Consider the following 20245-nt stretch of genomic DNA (forward strand, 5'->3'; position numbering starts at 1 on the left):
CAGATTCCAAATGGTTTCACCTTGCTAATATGGTTTTGTAAGGCAATGTAATGTGCAGACCACCAGCTTGATTCAGAAGGGCAGCAGGTGCCTTTTGGGAGAATCAAAGTGATGTATTCCTTACAAAGGGGTAAAGGAACTCCAGTCCCCATAGACATTCCTGGGGACATTTGACAGACTGAAAGACAGAGACAGCTTTGCTGTTTGACCAAAGGCTCTTCTGCCATGTACAGTTTTTCATTTATCTAACCCAATATTCTGTAACCTAAGGTTTGGGCCAGCTTTCTTGTAGTAGCTGTGTAGGTGAGTGCAGATTTTACTTATCCTTTTATGGTTTCTTCTCTTAGTTCCAATAATTTGCCAATAAAATCTATTTTTAGTTTCAAGTACCATAAGTGGGTCATGAATACTATTCAGTGGGGATAATCACCTCAGAGAGAATCTGACTTCTGACTAACAGGGAGGTAGGGACACAAACCATAAAAGCCGGCAGGTCTCAGACACAGTGGCTATTGGGTTTCCCACTCTCAAACACTGCCTGAACAGCTGGCATGGTCCCATATGGTACAGGGAGAACCAAATCAGCCAAAGGATGTTAGATCTAGTGATCAGACACTGACAATGTGGGTGAGACCTGCCGTCCAGCCAGACACATGCAAAAGAATTCTCTGTAGTAACTCAGAGGCCTCCCTGTCTAATGGCCCATCTCTGGCTGTAGAGGATATTTGGCAGTCACAGATTGTCTACAATGGCATGTAGCCAATCACATCATATCATCCCCTCCATTCAGTACAGCTATTCAATACAGCCCTCCTGCTCAGTCGGGCTCTGCATAGACCTCATATCACTCCTTCCAGGCCAGTGACACAAGGGCTGCTTATAATGGCGTGGGAAAAGAATTCTCCGACTGTCCTAAAATTCAGAAGGCAGTCCTCAATCTATTGGCTGTGCCCTATACGCTTGTGAGCCTTGCTTTCAAGACAGTTCCAGATTTCCAGCTGTATGTAGGTAGAAGTTAACCTCAATCCCCCTCTGCCACCCAGAATTCCAGTTCTGTGAGCAGATCTGATTCATCTCCACCAGTTCCCTGCCTGTGAGGACCCTGGCTTGTGCAGGTTTAGGCCAGACTTTGAATTAAGAAGAAGCTTGGAGGGGATCTTCTAGAAGGGCTGATTCCATCTAGCCTTCCTACATCAAGTTCTGGTCTTCATGACATCACCAGATTTCAGAAAAGCATCCCAGCACTGATGGGAGTTGAGAGAAGAGCAACCCGGATCATTAAAGAGGCTGGCATGTTGACTTGTGAAGAAAGAGGAAGAGAAATATTTAGTGTTGCTAAATGACAACTGGGAGACTCTGAAAGGTGTAAACACCAAGCAGCAAGAATAGTTCAGGATGTTTTAGGGAGTATATGTAGCAATAGAAGGGGTTACCACTTTAATATATGACACATCCTCTAGTTGGAAACTATCCTGCATGAGAAGATTATCTAATAGGTCTTCTCTGTCTCTGAGTGCTGTAATTTAAAGGAAGCAAAGAAATATCCCAGCCAAATATCAAGGAACTTTGCCTGGTCTCTTAAGCAGTGAAGTGTTCTCCCAAGAGAAGAGGGGGAAGTCTCATCACTGGAGTGATTAAAATCAGCTTGAACAAAGTCCAGGATAATATACGAGATGTAAGGAATCAGTCAGCACTGGATGGGGGATTGGGAGGCAGGAAGCAAGATGTGACTTAACTTCTCTTTTCCAGATCTTATTTTTGTTTATTATTCTTGTTACCTGGACAGGCCCCTACCTGTAGTTGTAGGATTGTGCTACACAAGGATAGTGCCAGATGGATATTGTATGGGATTGGGGCAACTCTGACTGTACAGGGGAGGGTAAAAAAATGAAGTGTAAAAAAACAAAACAAAGAAGAAACAAGACAGGCACTTGTTCAAATGGTGACATTTTGTTTAATCATACAACACAGATAGAAAGTTAAATCTAGCGACATTTACACCACAAGTTTGTGTGATTTTGTTCTTGGCCAGCACCGGACTGATACAAGGAGACTCCATCATGATACTGTCAGTGTACAGGAGTGCCAGGAACCCGGTTTCATTTGCTTGTTCATGCTTCCATTTCTTGCTCTGCCGTCTCTCAAGTAAAATGAACTGTCTTCCACGGCACTTGCTTCCAAAAGAAAGAAGTAGGGTCTAGATTTCTGAAAACTGGTGTGTGCGTCTTGAATGGCTCATGGTGGCACAGTATTTCCAGAACCAAGGCAGGAGTCATCATTTATTTCTTTTCTTTCTCTGCCTTGTAAGTCTTGGTGCCCTGGAGCTGCCATACAGATTCATAAGTAACATCGAAGAGGAGTAGATGTCCCCTGATTGCTAAGGGGCTTTTTTTTGTTCTTTGTGAAGTTCTGTACTAAGATACATCAGATTTTGGGATGCACCAAATGATTTTCAGGTTGGCAGTGGGGAGAAAGGAGAACTCAGGGTGCTTTTTCACCCACTATAAGTTGAAATATGTTGGGTGGGAACATTCAGCTTTAATAGTGGAGTGACGTGTTTTGTTGTTGGGCATCACCAACTGATCCACTCCACTGCACTGGCATTTGTTCTGAAATCAGCAGCTCTTTATCTTTCTTAAACTCAGGGGTACATGGGAAGCTGCATGGGAAGGTGCTGCATAAAGGATATGGGGGCTGGAAAGGAGAGAGAGGGTGGGCATGATAGCCAACATCAGAGGAGCATGCTCAGAGTTTGGCCTATGCTTTTGAGGAAGAAATAAGCTGTTAAGAAGTGACCCTAGGTTCCTTATTGTTTGTTCAAACCACAACAAGTGGTTCATTCAAGGTACAGGATGTTCCCCACCCTTGGTTTTTAAAAGCACATGGTGATGGGGGAGGCAGCATAACTGTGGTACTCAGGAGGTGTGGATTCTATTCACAGCTATGTCTCTGATTTGCTGGCTGTTTTTAGACAAGTTGTATAATCTCTTTGCCTCAGTTTATATCTGTAAAATGGGAGTAATTGGTACCCACTTTTGTAAAGTGCTTTGAGATCTCTGGATAAAAAGCACTACATACTTACAGAGTATAGTTATTGTATTAATTATTAGTATTTTATTAAATAATGTGTTCTCCAGGGAAGAGCTTACTGCAGCATCTGATCTGCATCAGCATCTGATGTTTCCAGTGAGGTTCAAAATTTTCCCAGTTGTATTTACTGGTGGACAATGTTAAGTGTCCTTGGGGGAAAATCTTTACATTTTACAAAAAAACCCAACACACTGTGTCATTAACTCTCTCTCTTACCAAGACACGGCCAGTTCAGTCCTTGAGCACTTCACTTATATATTTACCTCTTTCCAGATGTCTTCTTAGGCCTTGTCTGTACTGGGAATGAAAGCATCCCGTTAGAGAATGTGTTGACTAACACAATGTTGCTGCTATTAATGAATTAATTAACTTATTTATTTACTTACTTATTTACCAACCAACCATAGTACATAGGTGCCATAGGCATGGAATAGGACCTCACTGTGTTACATACAGCTTTATCCTTAGTGTGAACAAGGACAGGTATGTTTAAAGACATGAGCTGATCAGGGTTAGTTCCCCATAGGATTAACCATGATGAGTTAACACATTTTTTAACGCAACTGTCCTTGTCCACACCAAGGGTAAAACCATATTTAACATCATATTAGTTAACATGCTAACATGACATTTTTTCCCATTACAGTAATAATAAGAATACCTATTTCTTATATAGCACTTTTCATCAGTAGATCTCAGAGTACTTCACAATCTGTAATGCAGTTATCCTCTTGTGAGGTAGGGATGCATTATTATCCCCATTATGCAGGTGAGAAACTGAGGCACGGAGAGATGAATGACTTGCCCAAGGTCACAAAGGATGTCTGGGCAGAGCAGGGAATTGAAAGCAGATCTTCCATATCCTAAGCCAGTGTCCTAATCACTGGACCATCCTTTCCCATATGAGCTAGGTTGTGCAACCGATATTCATCTTGGTGAACACCTCTTAACTGGAAGAGTCAGACTTTGAAGTCACAAGGGCTGCTTGCATGAACAAGCAAGTGTTCACTTGCTTGAGAAAAGGTTGGACAATCAATCCCTATATGTTAGGAAAATGCTTAGTATATTGTGTGAGTGTCAGTAAAATAATGTCTATTAAGGAAGATCATCTTACACAGGGGGTCCGTGAGTGGCACAAGAGAACTGGAATCCCTGCTTGGATGACCAGGCCCAAGTTCTTCCTCGGAAGACCATATCTACTACCATCCTTCCACATACACGAGCCCCGTTGACACAGATCACAGAGCATGGCCCTAATACTTATAATCCAAGTGACAGACAAAGGGAAATTGGTCACTTTTGTGCATGTGGCTTGGAACTGGCCATTCCTCAGTTAGCCAGGGAGGTATCCACACTCTGCAATGACCATTCTTCAGGCCCCAAAGTCACAGAAATGACCTTACCACGGCACAAAGACATTCTGATGTTACTGGAGTTGATAATACTCTGGTATGTTCAGCATGAACAGATGTGGTTAGTGGGGAAGCCAGCTTGAGTGTTTTAGGTACATCTATACTGCAATAAAAAAACCTGTGTCAGCAAGTCTCAGAGCTCTGGACAGCAAACTCAGGCTCACGGGGCTTGGGCTACAGGGCTGTTGAATTGCATTGTAGACATTTGGGCTCAGGCTGGAGCTTGGCCTCTGAGACCCTCCCCCCTCATGAGGTTTCGGAGCCCAAGCTCCAGCCCAAGCACCTACACTGCAGTTTTATAGCCCTGCAGCCTGAGCTAAAGGCAGCTGACCCAGACCAGCCACAGCCGTGCGGCAGGCATTTTATCTCAGTGTAGACATAGCCTTAGTTTCCCCAGCATGGCAGGGCTTAGGCTCCCTCCTTCAGCCTGATGGCGAGGGGAAGCACTGATGGAATTTTTGTCCTGCTGTATGGGCAGGGGCAGCCTTCCCCGAGCAGCTGTCTGAGAGCAGCTAAGATGAAGGCTTATGGGCAGCTGCAACACTGAAGAGACCTTCACTCTGCAGCGGGGCTAGAGACAGCTGATATGTTTGACTGCTCAGGAGCAGAGGCCCGTGGTGGGTTGAGGACAGCTGAGATGGATTGATGGCAGAAGCAGCATTGACGATGCTTTTGCCCTTCAGTGGGGTTTAAAACAGCTGAATTTGATGGACAGACAGGAATAGTTCTGCAGAGGCTTTTGCCCTGGATTAGTCTGCGAATGGCTGGATGGAGAGAAGCACTGCAGAAGCTGTTTTCACCCTCCATTAGGGCTGGGAACAGCTGATATGGATGGAGGCAGCACTGAAGAGGCCTTTGATGTACACTAGGGCTGAGAATGCCTGACCCAGGTTGAAGAATGGGAGCGGCAATGAGGGCCCTCTCCATGCAGTGGAGCTGGGAGGAGTTGATATGAAGAGATGGACAGAGCAGGGCTGATGGGGCCTTTACACTTAGTAATGTTGAGAATGGCTGATCTGTATGGACAGACAAGAGCAATGCTGAAGAGCCTTTTGGCCTGCAGAGACTGCACTAGCTAACACCACAGACCCAGCGCAGGCTTCTCTGACACAGCTCTGCTCATGCATGTCACTTCTAGAGCACTCCCTGCTCTTCCAGTCCTGGGCTTCATGTGGTTCTGCCAGCATACCTCAATGGCAACACACCCTGTTGTACAGCTCTTCCAGAACACCTCCATCCTGACCTGCAGCTCTTTCTGCTGGTTGCCGTGCTGGATGACTCAGCACTGCAAACACATCTCAGATGTGACCTACTGCTCTTCTACTACTAAGGGATGACCACTAATCATGGGACCTGCATCCTCTTAGGATCAAAAATCACCAAACTCATTGCACTTGTCATCAGGTTGGAGTGATTCCAGCAGCTCTCTGCCATCTTTGTCAGTCTCACTGCATTCAAAACAGCTGAGCTAGAAAGAGGAATGCTTGGGCTTCAGCATTAGAGACTCTGCTCCAAAGCAGGAAGAGTTAGCCAAAGAATCAAAAAGTAATAGCAATTTTTTTTTAAGTACATCAGAAGTAGGAAGCCTGCTAAACAACCAGTGGGGCCACTGGACTATCGAAGTGCTAAAGAAGCACTCAAGGACGATAAGGCCGTTGCAGAGAAACTAAATGAATTCTTTGCATTGGTCTTCACGGCTGAGGATGTGAAGGAGATTCCCAAACCTGAGCCATTCTTTTTAGGTGACAGATCTGAGGAACTGTCCCAGATTGAGGTATCATTAGAGGAGGTTTTAGAACAAATTGATAAACAGCAATCAGTCACCAGGACCAGATGGCATTCACCCAAGAATTCTGAAGGAACTCAGATGTGAAATTGCAGAACTACTAACTGTAGTCTGTAACCTAGCATTTAAATCAGCTTCTGTACCAGATGACTGGAGGATAGCGAATGTGATGCCAATTTTAAAAAAAGGCTCTAGAGGTGATCCTGGCAATTACATGCCTGTAAGCCTGACTTCAGTACTGGGCAAACTGGTTGAAACTATAATAAAGAACAATATTGTCAGACATATAGATTAACATAATTTGTTGAGGAAGAGTCAACATGGTTTTAGAAAAGGGAAATCATGCCTCATGAATCTACTAGAATTCTTTTAGGAGGTCAACAAACATGTGGGCAGAAGGGCAGGGTAAGGGCAAGGGGATCTAGTGGATATAGTGTAATTAGATTTTCAGAAAACCTTTGACAAGGTCCCTCATCAAAGGCTCTTACGCAGAATAAACTGCCACAGGATAAGAGGGACAGTTCTCTCATGGATTGGTAACTGGTTAAAAGATAGGAAACAAAGGGTAGGAGTAAATGGTCAGTTTTCAGAATGGAGAGAGGTAAATAGTGGTGTCCCCCAGGGGTCTGTACAGGGATCAGTCCTATTCAACATATTCATAAATGATCTGGAAAAAGGCATGGGAGGAAAGTTCATAGAAATTTTGGTTGTGCCCAGAACCCACCCCCCCAACTCTGCCCCCTCAAACTCCACCTCCACCTGCCTAAGGCTCTGGGCGGGGTTTCAGGGGGGAGGTCTGGGGTGCAGGTCCTGGGCTGGGGATTAGGGTGCAGGAGGGGTGAAGGCTTTGGGAAGGAGTTTGGGTGCTGGGTGCAGGCTGCGGGCTGGGGCAGGGAGTGGGTGTGCAGGAGGGGGTGAGGGCTGCAGGCTTTGGGATGGAGTTTGGGTGCAGGCTCTGGGCTGGTGGTGGGGGTATAGGAAGGGGTGGGGGTGCAGGCTCTGGGAGGGAGTTTGGGTGCTGGGTGCAGGTTCTGGGCTGGGGCAGGGGGTGGGTGTGCAGGAGGGGGTGAGGGATGCAGGCTTTGCGATGGAGTTTGGGTGCAGGCGGGGGTGGGGGTGTAGGAAGGGGGAGGTGGTGCACGCTGGGGCAGAGGATCAGGCTGCAGGGGAATGAGAGTTGGGGCTGAAGATGGGTTCATGATGTGGGGGGGCTCAGAGATGGGGCAGAGGCTCAGGGTGCAGGGGAATGAGGGTTGGGGCTGAGGATGAGGGCTTCGTGCTGCGGGGGGTGCTCAGGGCTGGGGCAGAGGCTCAGGGTGCGGGGGGATGAGGGCTCTGGCTGGGGCAGAGGATTAGGGTGCAGGGGGATGAGGGCTCTGGCTGGGGATGAGGATTCGGGTGCAGGGGGATGAGGGCTCTGGCTGGGGATGAGGGGTTCATGATGCGGGGGGATGAGGGCTCTGGCTGGGGATGAGGATTAGGGTTCAGGGGGATGAGGGCTCTGGCTGGGGCAGAGGATCAGGGTGCAGGGGGATGAGGGCTCTGGCTGGGAGTGAGGGGTTTGGGGCGTTGGAGAGGCTCAGGGCTAGGGCAGAAGGGCAGGGTAAGGGCAGCCTGCCTTGCCATTAGTGGGTGGCAGGCGCTAGGACCCTAGGGCAGCGTTCTCTGGCAGCAGGAGCAGGCAGGGAGGTGGCGGAGGGGGGACGCAGGGGGAGGGGTGGAAGGCGGAGGCTGGGACCCGCTACAGGCAGGGACACGGCGGGGCGGGGCGGTGGGGGGAGACCCGCAGGGGCCGGGGCTAGGGCCCAGTTCAGGCGGGGCCGGGGGAGAGTCCCAGCTCCAAATATTGCTGGAGCAGGGCCCCCAGCCCTGGATATTCCTGGAGCCCGAGCACCACAAATGTATATAACCTGCCGCCTTTGGAAAAAGGGGTAAACAGTGAGGTGGCAAAATTTGCAGATGGTACAAAATTACTCAAGATAGTTAAGACCCAGGCAGAGTGCAAAGAGCTACAAAAGGCTCTCTCAAAACTGGGTGACTGGGCAACAAAATGGCAGATGAAATTTAATGTTGATAAATGCAAAGTAATGCACATTGGAAAGCATAATCCCAACAATTGATATAAAATGATGGGGTCTAAATTAGCTGTTACCTCTCAAGAAAGACATCTTGGAGTCATTATGAATAGTTCTCTGAAAACATCCACTCAATGTGCAGCAGCAGTCAAAAAAGCAAACAGAATGCTGGGAATAATTAAGAAAGGGATAGATAATAGGACAGAAAATATCATGTTGCCTCTATATAAATCCATGATATGCCCACATCTTGAATACTGTGTGCAGATGTGGTCAGCCCATCTCAAAAAAGTTATATTGAAATTGGAAAAGGTTCAGAAAAGGGCAACAAAAATGATCAGGGGTATGGAACGGCTTCCGTATGAGGAGAGATTAATAAGACTGGGATTTTTCAGTTTGGAAAAGAGATAGCTAAGGGGAGATATGATTGAGGTCTATAAAATCATGACTGGTGTAGAGAAAGTAGATAAGGAAGTGTTGTTTACTACTTCTCATAACACAAGAACTAGAGGTCACGAAATGAAATTAATAGGCAGCAGATTTAAAACAAATAAAAGGAAGTATTTCTTCACACAACACACAGTCAACCAGTGGAACTCCTTGCCAGAGGATGTTGTGATGTCCAAGACCATAACAGGATTCAAAAAAGAACTAGATAAATTATTGGAGGATAGCTCCATCAATAGCTATTAGCCAGGATGGGCAGGAATGGTGTCCCTAGCCTGTTTGCCAGAAGCTGGGAATGAGCGACGGGGTGGGTCACTGTTCATTCCCTCTGGGGCACCTGGCAGTGGCCACTGTCAGAAGACAGGATACTGGGCTAGATGGACCATTTGTCTGTCATAGGGCCATTCTTATGTAATGCTGTTCTCCACAGGTAAAATACAAAATAGCGGCCTTAGTGTTAAGAAAACTGATATAACCATTCAGTGACTACATCTACCCCTAATCTAGGGCTCAGGCTCAGTGCTGAGAGAGAGACAGGTCCCTTAATCAAATACTGGGCTGTCTCCTGGAAGATCAGAGGGGGAAACTGATAAAACAGTCGCGATTCGCATCTGGAAGTTGTGCAGAAGCTGACCACATTTGTTTAACAGCTGGCGAATGATATAGCTGTGACTAGGAAGGGAAAGGGATCCTTAGTGCAAGAAATCCAGGGGATTAAAAAGCATTTCTTCATAAAGCAATTAAATAAGATATGAACTTTACATCTCTATAATGCCCACATTTCATCCCAAAGGATCTAAAAGCACAGTAGAAGTTCTGGGCCCCAGGGTAAGCCAGTGGAAAAGTTCCCAGTGTGGAAAATCTGCAAGGAACCTCATAAGGTATCCACAGTTCTCACTTGCTCAAGGACTGGTATCAAGCACTATGTCAAAAGTGGGTGGCCCTGGCCAGGGGGGCAAGGGTCATGTGTATTTTTCTCTCCTCCTTCCCTGAAAGCAGAATCCTATACAGCAGATAAAGGGATCCCATGATGTTTCCCAACAGAATTAGGAGGTATTCTTGTATGGAAACTCACTCCAGTCCTGGGAAAGATGATTTCCTTTCTGCTGCCAGCGTCTCTTTTCCCTTCTCATTGACCCTCCCTTAGCACATATTTCTCCCCCTCTACGCATCCTCTGATGTCCTCAATAACTGACTAATGAGAGTGTGCCAAGAACTGGTGAGTGTAGAGGGGATCACTTGACCCGAGCCCAGCAGGCCAGCCAAAATTCTGCCCAGTTTGTCCATGAGCTAGTTCCAGTGAACCCAACTCTTTGTGCTAGGGAAAGAAGAAGGGATGGTCTCATGTTCACATTAGTACGTGCAACCCATGCTTACTGGTATTGGCATAGTTTCAAGTGATTAACTCTAGGGCTCATTCCAAGGCCCTCATTCATTTTTTTACTTAGGCACATCTCCCATGGTTTCAGAGACAAGTTTGTCCAAGTAAATACTGGGTAAAAACTGAGTGAGGACTCAGGGCTTGGCCCATTTGCTTCGTTGAGAGTTCTGCCTGAGTAAACTTCTGGGGGCCAGATTATAGGTGGCCCTTGCATGGGTGACTACACAAGGAGCCTACCCTGTGTGTCATGCAAGGGGCATTCACAATTGCAGGAGAGTGCAGGGCCTGCCCCTCTGCTGTGTCACAGCAGGTGTATGTTGCCCCACAGGAAGGGAAGCAATAGAGCTATGCCTGGGCCTGTTCTCCTCACCCTTTGCACTGGCTTGCAAAGTGGGCTGAGCACATTGGGGGCAGCAAGCTGAAGTATCCTAGAAGATGGGGCAGCCTACCCAGGCCCCCTGCCTGCTGGGGCAGGGAGACACCCTGCCAATTCCAGGGCAGTGGTTAAATGCGACTATTTGGCCCTGAGTAGGGTGACCAGATGTCCTGATTTTATAAGGACAGTCCTGATTTTGGGGTCTTTTTCTTATATAGGTTCCTATTACACCACACCCTCTGTCCCGATTTTTCACACTTGCTGTCTGGTCACCATAGCCGTGAGTGAAGACCTCAGGATTTGTCCCTCAATTAGTGTTCCTGATTTTTCGTCGTCTTTCCCCTCCCAGACACCTGTGATGGGAAGGTAAAACAAGAGCTTCTAGATCTTACAAGGAAACCCTAAAGTCCAAGATCTAATTTGTGCTCACTTCCCACCACCACCCATCTTCCAGTTAGAACATGGGCTGGAAAATATGATAATATGCTCTCCTCCCAGCCACAAATTACCACTAACTCCCCGCCACTTCCCTTTCTTAACAGGCCTCAGTGAGAAAAGGGGATATGCCATAGCCACCTATCACTCCCCCTAATCAACCGCCTATCTTCCCCATCCACACCAGGGAACTCCACTCTCCGATGCCACCGCCATTCAGAAGGCATTGTGCTCATTGATCAATCTGTCTGTCCTTGGAGTCTTTCTATGCTTTTCAAATGTGCAAACACAGAACCAAGTCATCCTCCCCAAACACCCCAAACCCTAGAAATCAAATCTCCCAGCATTCCCTCCACTACTTCCCACAACCAAGACATGCAACTGAACCACAGAACACGAGAGAGGGGAAGACAACAAACAGCCTGCTGTGCAAAAAAACAAGATTGACGACATTCTAGGAAGGAGAAAGGTATGCCCCTGCTCCTTCTCCCATACATACACACACACAGAGGATGTGCCGCATGCTTTGGAGACAGGCCTACAGTAAAGTCAAGGGTAGCTGGGACAGGTTGTAATATCGAGACAGTGGGAGGAGTGATTCACAGATTACTTTCGTGGTTCTCCTCTGTCTCGGTGGTAACTGGGGGGAGCCCACCATTGTCATTCAGCCGCTTGGCCCTGTAGGTCTCATAGTGGATGTTGTGCGTCACTTCTTTTAGGTCTTGGAGGTGGGTCCTGCAGGAGGCAGAGGGAGTCAGAAGGAGGATAAGAAAAATAATCAGCTGGGTCAATGTTATTCTTTCTGGGTCTATTTTATTTTCTAAGATAAATGGGATGGTTTCTCCAGTCTGGCTGGTAAATGAACAGGATATTCATTTTTTATGGAGGCCATAATACATTAGCCAATTGAAACTGCATCAGTCAGCAAAATAAAATAGGCACACAGGATATGTCACACTGGCTCAGATCATTGGCCTCATCAGTGCAATATGCTGTCTCCTGCTACACCAGATCAGATCAATCAATGGTCCATTGAGTCAGCTAGTCTGCATCCTGTTGTATCAGTTAAGACAACTGGTTCATCAGTCTTCCAGCAGCAGTTAATACATGATGCGTCAAAGATTCCCCATGATGCATCTGGTCAGTAGTGCAGTCGAGCCCACAGTAGCTGTGCTGTCATCACCAGCCCCCCTGGAAGAGTCCCCACAGCCACAACTCCTTCCAACAAGTCACTAACTGCCAGAAAATGCCTGGGCTTTGACCACCTTTTATTGAAAGATTTGGGGAAAGTCCAACAGTGACAGCTAGGTGGTACCAGCATTAGAATTTTGTTGTGAGGGACAAACAATGCAATATTGTGATGTCACCATGACATCACTGTGTCACAATCTGAGGTTTCATCACTTCCAGATGCCAAAACACCATGACAACAGGAAGCATACAGGGGATTGGTTTTTAACTTTGATGTATATTTACGTTGGGCTTCTTAAAAAAAACCTACCTTGTTACTCTATAGGGCATAGAGATTACCTTCAAACAGGGGTTGTCATAACTATAAAGAGAAGGGTAACAACCCTCCTGTATACAATACTATAAAATCCCTCCTGGCCAGAGGCCAGGGGTGGCTCCAGGCACCAGTGCAGCAAGCACGTGCCTGAGGCAGCAAGTCATGGGGGGCAGCGTGCCAGTCGCCATGAGGGTGGCAGTCAGGCGGCTTTTGGCGGCATGCCTGCGGGAGGTCCACTGGTCCTCCAATTTTGGCGGTAATTCGGCGGCGGGTATGCTGAAGTCATGGGACCCGGCGGCGGGTATGCTATGAAGTCATGCTGAAGTCATGGGACTCCTGCAGGCATGCCATCGAATCCACGTTATCAGCAGACCTCCAGCAGGCATGCAGCCGAAAGCTGCCTGACTGCTGTGCTTGGGGCAGCAAAATACATAGAGCTGCCCCTGCCAGAGACACCAAAATCCTTTTACCTGTAAAGGGTTAAGAAGCTCAGGTAACCTGGCTGACACTTGACCCAAAGGACCAATAAGGGGACAAGATACTTTCAAATCTTGGGGGGCAGGAGAGGAAGGCTTTTTTTTGTGCTCTTTGTTTTGGTGGTGGTCGTTCTTGGGACTAAGAGGGACCAGACATCAATCCATGCTCTCCAAATCTTTCTGAACAAGTCTCTCATATTTCACACTTGTAAGTAACAGCCAGGCAAAGTGTATTAGTTTATCTTAGTTTTCTCAACTTGTGAATTTTGCCTTTGCTAGAGGGAGGTATCCCTGTTTTGTTGTAACTTTGAACCTAAAGCTAGAGAGGGTTCCTCTGGGCTCTTTGAATCTGATTACCCTGTAAAGTTATTTTCCATCCTGATTTTATAGAGATGATTTTTACATTTTCTTTTTAATAAAATCCTTCTTTTAAGAACCTGACTGATTTTTCCATTGTCCAAAGACCCAGGGGTTTGGGTCTTTGTTCATTTTGTAACCAATTGGTTAGGATATTATTCTCAAACCTCCCCAGGAAAGGAGGAGTAAGGGCTTGGGGCGATATTTTGGGGGAAGAGGAACTCCAAGTGGTCCTTTCCCTGTTTCTTGTTAAATCACTTGGTGGTGGCAGCGTACCAGGTTTTAACCTAAGCTGGCAGAAATAAGCTTAGGAGGCTTTCATGCAGGTCCCTACATCTGTACCCCCGAGTTCAGATTAGGGAAGGAACCCTGACAGGGGTGCTGAAACAATTTGTATAGTGGGGATGCTGAGAGCCATTGAACCAAACTGTAAACTCTGGATATGATGGAAACCACTTCAAGCCAAGGGATGCGGCAGCGCCCCTGGCACCCATAGTTCCAACGCCTTCAAACTATGGGACTTGCCCACAGAATTTCGGACAGATGTCAGTTCTTCTGAAAGGCCTTCAATCCATATATGAATTTAAGGGAACTGGAGATTGGGGATATGGAGCTTTTTATCTCTTGGTCAATTCTAATCCATCCCCAAATCAGGAAGACTATATGGTCTGGGGATTAGGAATGGACTAACGAGACTTTCCCTCTTTGTCACTGATTCCAACTCAGCCCTAAGTCAGGAGCAACTAAAAAGTGTTCCCCTCTATTGTGTGTTTGCATAATGGAGTATGAGGGAGGGTCTCACTCCAGTTCCTTGTCACACAGGCCATCCACATCACCCAAGCACCATCACAACTAGTCCCCTTGTTGGCATAGCAATCATGGACATTAAAGATCAGCTAGTTAATTAGTTAATTTAAGATTGTTCCCTATAGTAGTCAGCCCAGATTGAATTGTCACAAGAAATATGACTTTCATCTGTTTGGAGACTGTTCCATTATCATGGCTTTTATCACTAGGAAATTCTATCTGAAAGTCCATTCAATAAGTACTGTAGCCCTTCTCATCAGGAATAAACAGCTGCATAACCACTGGCCTCACCTGATGACAAAGTCTCGAAGTAGGGCAAATTCACAGTGATTGAGGTTTTCCACTGTAAACAGAGAAAATTGGGGAATGGAGTGTTAAAAACATCCTTCATTAGTACAGCGCATGGGATGGTTGTCAACGCAGTGGGCAGACAGGCACAGATGTTATATTTCAAACAGGGCATATAGTGCTATATGTGCATAACATGCTGTCTATTGGGCTTATCAGTTCTTAAAACCACGAGGAAGGGTTCACCTGAAAAGTGAGGTGACCTCATGGTCCGCAACGTGGCACCTTTTATATTCTAGAGTGGCAGCAATACGCTGCCAGTTGGTGATACCACAGTGGTAGATCCAATTCCCCTCAGTAGAGGTGTTTGAAAATATCTTTGTTTTATTTTGATTAAAAAATATGTTTAACTATATGTGCAAGGGGTACCTCTGCCGCATACGTGGAGCTTTGCATGCCTGAGCCTAGGTAGATACATCCATCTCAGAACGATGGACCTGTTTACCTTCAATGACGCCCCAGGGAGTTTTCCTGCCCAGGATTCTTTTGCCATTTACTTGGTATTCCTTGTCGCTGCCCACCACTGCAAACGGCATGCTTTCCTGCTGGAGATAGACAGGTAGACAGGCCTAGTCAAGCTGTTCCTCTGCGCACTAGACAACAATGAGATATGGGCCGTAATACTACTCCTCTCTCTCCACCCTTCCCCGTTACCCTCTTCCCTCCAGCATACGGTCTTCTGCAGGACAAGAGGCACTCACTGCCAATGACCATCCAATGACTGGCCACTGCAGACTATGACAATATCCCTAGCATTTCAACGGTTGTTTACAGCTGTTGCCAGAGCTGAGCCTGCAGAGGTTCCCAGTGATTCCATGGGTTCTGCAGATGGGTGCAGTATTGTTCTGGGTGAGTCTTCAGATGTGACAGGCATTTTTGAATCTTAGGAGTGATTAATATGGAGCTCTCTAAAATCATTTATTAATACTGTAGTCTGGCGTGACCTTGGCCTGGGGTTTGCTGCACTCATATTTTGGTGTAAGTATTTCTCCCCAGGGGTCTATTTGGGGTGGTTCCCAGAAGGAAAGAGGAGATGGCTCAAGATGATCACCTATGAGTCCTAAAGGGACAGTGCCAGAACTGTTTGCTCTGACAACTCTAACGCAGTCTCCTGCCAGGGTATGAAACTTTCTCAACTGGGGGGCAAAAGCCACCAACACTTGACCAAGCCTCCTGCAAGACAAAGAGCTCGGGAGTGTGTGTGGGTGTGTGTGTGGGGGGGGTGTTAACAAGGACACTGTCTTGGAGCTGCAAGAGGGTGCACAAGATTGAAAAGACTCAGACACAGGAACCCATGAGGGTGTCTGAAGAAGCTAGGCCTACCTAGGTTTTGAGCCTACCAGTATGGGATGGTAGGACTCTAGGTAGGACAGACTTGCAGATAGGCTGTTTGTTATTTTAAAATCCTACTTTTTTTCTCTAGTGCCCCATTCCATTAACTATATGTTGTTTTAAAGAGGCTGCAGGTCACTGTATCACTGGGTGATAAGAGGTTGCTATACATGGAGCACTGTGCCCATGTCCCAGGCTCAGAATAGAAGAATCACATGATTCCAACTCTAAAATAGGCCTTTTGCCTGTACCTATCACGTGAGGAGATGCACTCAGGGAGTTTGTCTCCACTGCAGAGTTAACTTGGCCTTTTACTCAGGTGTTGCCCCTAACTCTCCTCTCTTCCACACACAAAACTCTGTCACCCAAGTTGAGTGGTGCTTTCAACCTCAGCTAGCTGTCCGGTCCTGGGGTATAGCCCCCGACCTTACTTGCAGGCCCCATTAGTACTTTTGCCTATTATTGAAGTCCCTTTTGAGAGGATAGCCATGGACATAGTGGGCCTACTGGAAAGATCGGCACGGGGCCACCGAAACGTACTAGTCATCCTTGACTACGCCATGTGATATCCAAAAGCCATTTCTTTAAGAAACCCCACATCCAAGGCAATAGCAAAAGAACTACTGCAGGTTTTTGCCAGAGTGGGCATCCCTAAGGAGATCCTGACAGACCAAGGAACCCTTTTCATGTCAAAATTAATGAAGGACTTATGTGCCCTACTCCACATCCAGGCCATACGGACCTCAGTCTACCATCCACAAACAGATGGACTGGTCGAGCGGTTTAATCGTACCCTTAAAAGTATGATCCAGAAGGTGGTAGCAGGATGGAAAAGACTGGGAAACCCTTCTACCATATCTAATGTTTGCAATACGGGAAGTCCCCCAGGCATCCACTGGTTTCCACTTGAAGCAGGGTTTTTTATCATGTGACTGACTGCGGGTGCTCTAATTGGCTTCAGGTGTTCTAATTGGCGTCAGGTGCTCTAGTTAATCTATAGCAAACTTTCTTCCCCTTACAGGGAATAAGGCTCCCTTCTAACCCTCTCCTGCTGCCCTCTGGCCATGCTGTATCACAAATATATATAGGCATGGAAGAATTAGATTTTTATTGGTAAAAGTAGGTAAACATCAATTTAAGGGACACACAAACTGATGAAAACTATTTCCTCTGATAATAATTGAAATTTACAGACAGACAAAGTAAGAAAAATGCTGCTTGAGAACTTACTAGGGTTTGATTTAAGGATATTTACTTTTTATATTTTGAAATGTGATATTGACAATTTGTGTTTGAACAGTTATAAAGCTTTAACTTTTTGCATCTCAACATCTACTGTCATTAAATAATTATTGTCCTATCTTCCCTATCATCTGACCAGCACCTCAATTTCACCCACTGTGAAAATTTTAATTGAAAAAAATGCTTAAAAATAAACTCTGATATTATCCATCAAAATTATGAAAAAATAAAAAATCTAATTCTGCAAAGCCCAAGTATATACATAGAGAAATCTGCAAAACCACTGATTTTTGACATCTACACAAAACTCAAAAATTGCTAAAAATAACCCCCCTGCAAGTGAAATTCATAAACTCCCAAAAGGAAAAGCCGTACTTGTCTTCTACAGATGTCCCCAGTTTCCTAGAGGTTGGTCTGCAGATATCCCCAGCATTTCTACAGGAGATGACTGCAATGATGATTGACATGAAGGGAAAATATGATCAAATTTTTACTTGAGAGACTCTCACAAATAAGAATTTGAGGGGTCAAACTGAGAACAAGCTGGGCTTAAATAGCAACAGCTCACATGGGAAGTGAAACCCAGCCCAAACCCAGTGTCCAGCAAGATGAAGTGAAACAAACAGTCCTCTTCAATTCAGCAATCACAGCACTGTATGGTGATAATGAACTGAGACAATGCAAATTAAATTAGAAAGGATAAAAGAACCCATCCTCCCTACTGAATATAAACAGTAATAATAATCCTTTGCATTATAGCATCTTTCATCCAAGGATCTCAAAGCATTTTGAGAACTAGAGTGATTTGTCTCCATTCTGCACTCAGTGAAATCTAGCCACTCCTCAGTAATCTCTCATGATATGGTGTGTCCTACCCTGATTTTGTCATTCTCTGTTTTATCCTCCAGGTCCTCATCAAACTCTTTCTGGGGGTAAAACTCGATCCCATTCACCTCCAGTTCTTTGCGCACCTAGGCAGGGAAACATTGGAAAGTAAAAAGCAGTGCAAGCATTGAATTATGGCAGAGAGCAGGGTGCAGTGGTATTACATTCCTGCTGCAACATTCTCAAAGGGAAGGCGCCTGCAAGGAATACTCCTGAAGGAGTGTGTGATACAGTTGTGACACACAGCAATGCTGGCAAGAGATTGGATTTTATTCACTGGCCCCATGGGTCAGGGTTATGAAGGATTATTAACCCAGTCACAACCGGGATCAGCAGAAAGACATTTTGGCAGGTCACAACACAGGTGTGAAACCCTTGCCATCACTGTGACAGATGCCTTTGAGAGACTTCAGCATAAAAACAGCTGCTCTTCCACAATAGATGCATCCCATCAGTTAGTTTTTGCCCAGGGTGATCTCTAGTAGATTTCAGTTCACCAGAAGATCCACCCATTTTTAATTCTCCATTGTGGTGCCCCTAGCTGACCATTCAGCATTATTCTTTGTGGTCTTAGTTGATCATTTCCTTAGGCTCATTTGGGCTAGGAAGGTACATTCTCCTATCGATTAGTCTGAGTTCAGAGGTAGGGTTCACTAGCGCAGATACATGCTAATGTCAGCTCTGATCCGCTGTGGGCACATGTTTTGGGAAGGTTCATTTAAAGGACAAGTGTGTTCTTGGATAAGGCCATATTGTCAGGAATGTACAGCAACTTTGGAAAGAGCTGAATTGCTGTGATATCCTACCAACTGGAAAGGTCACCTTCCCCATATTAGTCTGAACAATTTAGGCAATCTTCTGTCATATGAGCACACACAAATCATCGCGCGCGCCCCACATTGACACAGAACCAGGTCCTGTTTTAAGGTTCCACGATAGCTGGACTCTGTCAGTGGAGGAGAATCCAATATTGTATCCCATGGCAGCAGCTGAGTGTTGTTCCAAACCATGAGGGGAAACACCAGGATATCTGAGTGGTCAAGACAATATAATCCCAGTCTGAAGGATACAACCACCTTTCCCACCTTCCTGCCAGGACAGGTGAGGCTGGGAAAGACTCGTTCCACACAGGCGTGGTGGTACTCACCCTTTGTTTGAACTCAGTCTTCTCTTCCAGGGTCATGGTGTCTGCCTTAGCGATAACAGGGATGATGTTTACTACTTTGCTGAGATGTTTCATGAACTCTAGATCCAGGGGTCGCAAGCTGCAGCCCAGGAAAAAGGAATACGTGAGAGTCATTTTACCACATCACCCTTAACGCTGGCTCCTCTCTTCCCCCTCCCAGAGTCCAGATGAGAGGAAGAAGGCAGAGCTCTCCTGCGTATCCCCCAAGAAATGCTCCTATTAGATATCTTCTCCTCCTTCCTCCTCACTCAATGCCTAGAACAAAAAAAACCTATGGGGAGAGCTGGCTTGTCTATCCCATTCTAATGCTTTTCTGTACAGCCTTCCCAGTGTCCAGCCCAGTAGGGAAAAGTTAAACAACAGTGAGATTCCTACGCATGACCCATGGGAGAGATGAAAGAGGCAGAGTGGGATGTATATAGGAGTTATGCGTGGGGTAGGATACCGGGACAGACTCGTGGAGGACATTAAGGAGAGGGAGTGGTGAGATACATATGACTGGGCCATAGGGGGAGCTAAAGTAGAGGTGCAGTAAGATATAGATGAGATAGGATATATATATGACGAGTGGGAGAGATGAAGCAGTCAGCAGCGCGATACGAACGAGTGACCCGTGGGGGAGATGAAGTAGAGGCAGCAGTGGACTCTCGTGTCTGGGATTCGTTTCTTCCTTGCAATATTCACTTCCTCTTTCAGGAATTTTTCATATTGCTCATTGATGTATTTCTCGATGGGCTCCCAGCTGTAAAGGTCAGAGAGAGAGAGAGAGAGAGAGAGAGGCACCTTTCTTCCTCATGCTTCATACATACGGTGCCTCTGGCACTTACAGGAACTAAGAGGGTTTACAGGGTGGGAGGGTATCATCCATTAGCCTGATCAGATCCTGCCAGGGTTATTCATCAGCAGAGGTGCTCAAGCTGAAGCCCCAGTGGCATATGTAGAAAGGGGCTGCTGGCAGGGCACTCTCTGTGAGGGCCCCCCGTGACTTTGGAATTTGCCTTACTCTGATCCAAAATAGACAGAATCTGCTGAATTTGGGCAGGGGTGAGGGGAGCAGGTGATTGCAAGTTGGGTGGGGGACACTGTTGGACTGGAAGGGGGAC

The 20245-nt window shown here is 46.3% G+C and overlaps 1 protein-coding gene across 3 annotated transcripts in view; it reads right to left on the bottom strand.

The window, feature by feature from the left end:
• Positions 1–20245, bottom strand: part of SEPTIN3 (septin 3) — a 324031-nt gene that overhangs the window by 286416 nt on the left and 17370 nt on the right. The window contains exons 5-10 of one of the 3 annotated variants that reach the window (XR_007774610.1): positions 19747–19884; positions 19104–19221; positions 17947–18042; positions 14943–15042; positions 14441–14492; positions 11151–11737 (exon numbers count right to left, since the gene is read on the bottom strand). Coding sequence is in view for 2 of the 3 variants with exons in the window: in XM_050954627.1 (XP_050810584.1) it covers positions 11602–11737; positions 14441–14492; positions 14943–15042; positions 17947–18042; positions 19104–19221; positions 19747–19884 (640 nt within the window). In the remaining variant the exon portion in view is untranslated. Of the gene's footprint in view, positions 1–8073; positions 11738–14440; positions 14493–14942; positions 15043–17946; positions 18043–19103; positions 19222–19746; positions 19885–20245 lie in introns of those variants that run through there. The other 2 variants (XM_050954643.1, XM_050954627.1) reach the window with 2 other exon arrangements.

Source organism: Gopherus flavomarginatus, chromosome 1, assembly GCF_025201925.1.
Source record: "Gopherus flavomarginatus isolate rGopFla2 chromosome 1, rGopFla2.mat.asm, whole genome shotgun sequence".
NCBI lineage: Eukaryota > Metazoa > Chordata > Testudines > Testudinidae > Gopherus > Gopherus flavomarginatus.